Raw genomic sequence first — 2,483 nt, 5'->3', positions numbered from 1 at the left:
GAAAGTTTGAGGTGATTCCAATCAAATTTGAATTTTTGTGAATTTTTGAAGTTGCTCCAAAATTGGGTCAAAGTCCCTGTACTATAGTACAGGTTCTTGGGCCAAATTTTGCCAAAATTAAAAAGTGGAGAATTCTGGGTTTTATAATTTTATTTGATGCATATACATGTACTTATGTTGCATAGAAAATTGATGAATTTATTTTAATAGTTATTGAATGTTTATAGGTTGATTATGATTACATTGATACTAATAGCACTGAAGATAATGTTGAAATCAATCACGAGGTAACTATACACTTTACATGTAATCTTTTAAACTTCATTCTCTGCCTCTTTCTCTCTCTCTTTAGTTCTCAATGGCTGAAGTTGAATTAAATGACATAATGTCTTCATTTGAGGCCAACAATTGTCAGACTATTCCTAATAAACTGTTAGAGTATCAAATATTCAATCAGCCTTACTATACTGGAAGGATACTCAGATTATTATTAGCTCCTAGACAAGTGAGAAAGAAAGAGGAGACAAAGAGACATCTTTCTTGTTAATATTGCTGAAATATTGTTAACTTTATATATTGTTATTATTGTTAATTTTTACTGTTAATAGTACATGTTAAAGTTTGTATTTTTATTTTTTGACAGGTTCCTTCACCTCCTGATACAAGGGAAAGACTCATTGAAGCACTTAAGAAGTACTAAACAATGTACATGTACATGTAATAAGTGTACAATTATAATAATGTACATGCACATGTACAACTAATAGTGTATGTATAATTGATAAGTGTATATACATGTATGTACATGTACAATTAATGTTATTTTGTTGTTTGTTAGGAGAGATAAAAGCCACCAGTCTATGTTTGCTAAATATGAAAGAGAATGTAAAAAGTTAAACAACTCAACTAGTAATGGCGAAGGTACTTGCACATGTATAAATTATTATTATTTATTTATTTTTAATTATTATTCTGTTAGGATCTAGCTCCAGTAAGATGTTGCTAATGTATTCTCCATTAGAAGAGAAGCTGGAGAGACTGAAGAGACACTATGAGGATAATGAAGGTAAGAGATAGAGAGAAGAGAAGGAGGAGTTATGGTAATGGATTATTATCATTATTGTATTTTTTTCTAGATCAGTTAGGTCCAATTTTGTCTCAAGTGTCTACTGCGATTAATCAAGCAGTCAGTGACATAAAGAAATCAATCATTAATAATAATGATAAATCATCGAAAAAACATAGTGGAGACTTATGCAGTCCAGGACTGAAGGAATGGGAAATACAGGTATGAAGTATGGGAGCATGGGAATGAAAATTTTAGGTGGCTATTGAATTTTTCAGGTGGTTGAGTTACTATTGAAGTATGTTACTGAAATTATTATTAAAATATCATTACCACTCCATGAAAGTGAGGCTGACATTACTGATAAACAGTGAGTAGTGAATACTAAAACACAGATTAGGATGCTAAAACACAGACCAGCATACTAAAATACAGACCAACATACTAAAACACAGACCAGCATACTAAAATACAGACCAGCATACTAAAATACAGACCAGCATACTAAAATACAGACCAGCATACTAAAATACAGACCAGCATACTAAAATACAGACCAGCATACTAACTAATACAGACCAGCATACTAAAATACAGACCAACATGCTAAAATACAGACCAGCATACTAAAATACAGACCAGCATACTAAAATACAGACCAGCATACTAAAATACAGACCAGCATACTAAAATACAGACCAGCATACTAAAATACAGACCAGCATACTAAAATACAGACCAGCATACTAAAATACAGACCAGCATACTAAAATACAGACCAGCATACTAAAATACAGACCAGCATACTAAAATACAGACCAGCATACTAAAATACAGACCAGCATACTAAAATACAGACCAACATGCTAAAATACAGACCAGCATACTAAAATACAGACCAGCATACTAAAATACAGACCAGCATACTAAAATACAGACCAGCATACTAAAATACAGACCAGCATACTAACTAATACAGAACTGATTGCGAGACTATAAAGGCACAAGTTACAGGAGTGGAAAAGGCTAATGTCTTTATCGATACCATCAGTGGACGTTGTGGTAGAAAGGGAGAACATCCATACGACGTTTTCGTTGGTGCCTTGAAAAGGATGAAAGTCCATATCCACATCGTTAGGATTTTAAACCAAGCCTTGGCAAAGAAGATAGCCGAGCTTAAAACTACGAAGAGAGTGCAAAGTGAGACTTGTTGTGTTGCTTTTATTTATTTTTTGTTTGCTTTGCGACGCTACGCATCTCTACATGTACATGCACATGTACATGTATTTCTCGTACCTGCTTACTCACTTGCTCTTTCTCTTCCTTTATTTTCTCATGTTTCGATGTACGTGAACATATACTTACTTAATTATGTACTCTCTCTCTCTCTCTCTCTCTCTCTCTCTCTCTCTCTCTC

General features: G+C 33.3%; 1 protein-coding gene across 1 annotated transcript; it reads left to right on the top strand.

Annotated features, from left to right (window-relative positions):
* Nucleotides 1–192: 192 nt before the first annotated feature.
* On the top strand, nucleotides 193–1,553 carry LOC109588049 (Fanconi anemia group A protein-like). The gene is made up of 7 exons (XM_020004243.1): nucleotides 193–287; nucleotides 353–505; nucleotides 644–693; nucleotides 839–921; nucleotides 980–1,066; nucleotides 1,137–1,288; nucleotides 1,345–1,553. Exons 2-7 carry the CDS (start codon nucleotides 359–361, stop codon nucleotides 1,438–1,440), a joined length of 615 nt encoding a protein of 204 aa, XP_019859802.1. The 5' UTR covers nucleotides 193–287; nucleotides 353–358; the 3' UTR covers nucleotides 1,441–1,553.
* The last annotated feature ends 930 nt before the right edge of the window (nucleotides 1,554–2,483 follow it).

Source organism: Amphimedon queenslandica, unplaced genomic scaffold, assembly GCF_000090795.2.
Source record: "Amphimedon queenslandica unplaced genomic scaffold, v1.1 AMPQUscaffold_12318, whole genome shotgun sequence".
NCBI classification, from domain to species: domain Eukaryota; kingdom Metazoa; phylum Porifera; class Demospongiae; order Haplosclerida; family Niphatidae; genus Amphimedon; species Amphimedon queenslandica.
Note: the sequence above shows the minus strand (reverse complement) of the source record. Positions and strands in the feature narration are given on the sequence as shown.

What these genes read in the sequence shown, in the direction of transcription:
- LOC109588049 (XM_020004243.1), top strand. Translation starts at nt 359, where the DNA reads ATGGCTGAAGTTGAATTAAATGACATAATGTCTTCATTTGAGGCCAAC. An exon ending in CTCAACTAGTAATGGCGAAG is followed by an intron (nt 922 to 979) that starts GTACTTGCACAT and finishes TTATTCTGTTAG; the next exon opens with GATCTAGCTCCAGTAAGATG. An exon ending in TGAAGGAATGGGAAATACAG is followed by an intron (nt 1,289 to 1,344) that starts GTATGAAGTATG and finishes TGAATTTTTCAG; the next exon opens with GTGGTTGAGTTACTATTGAA.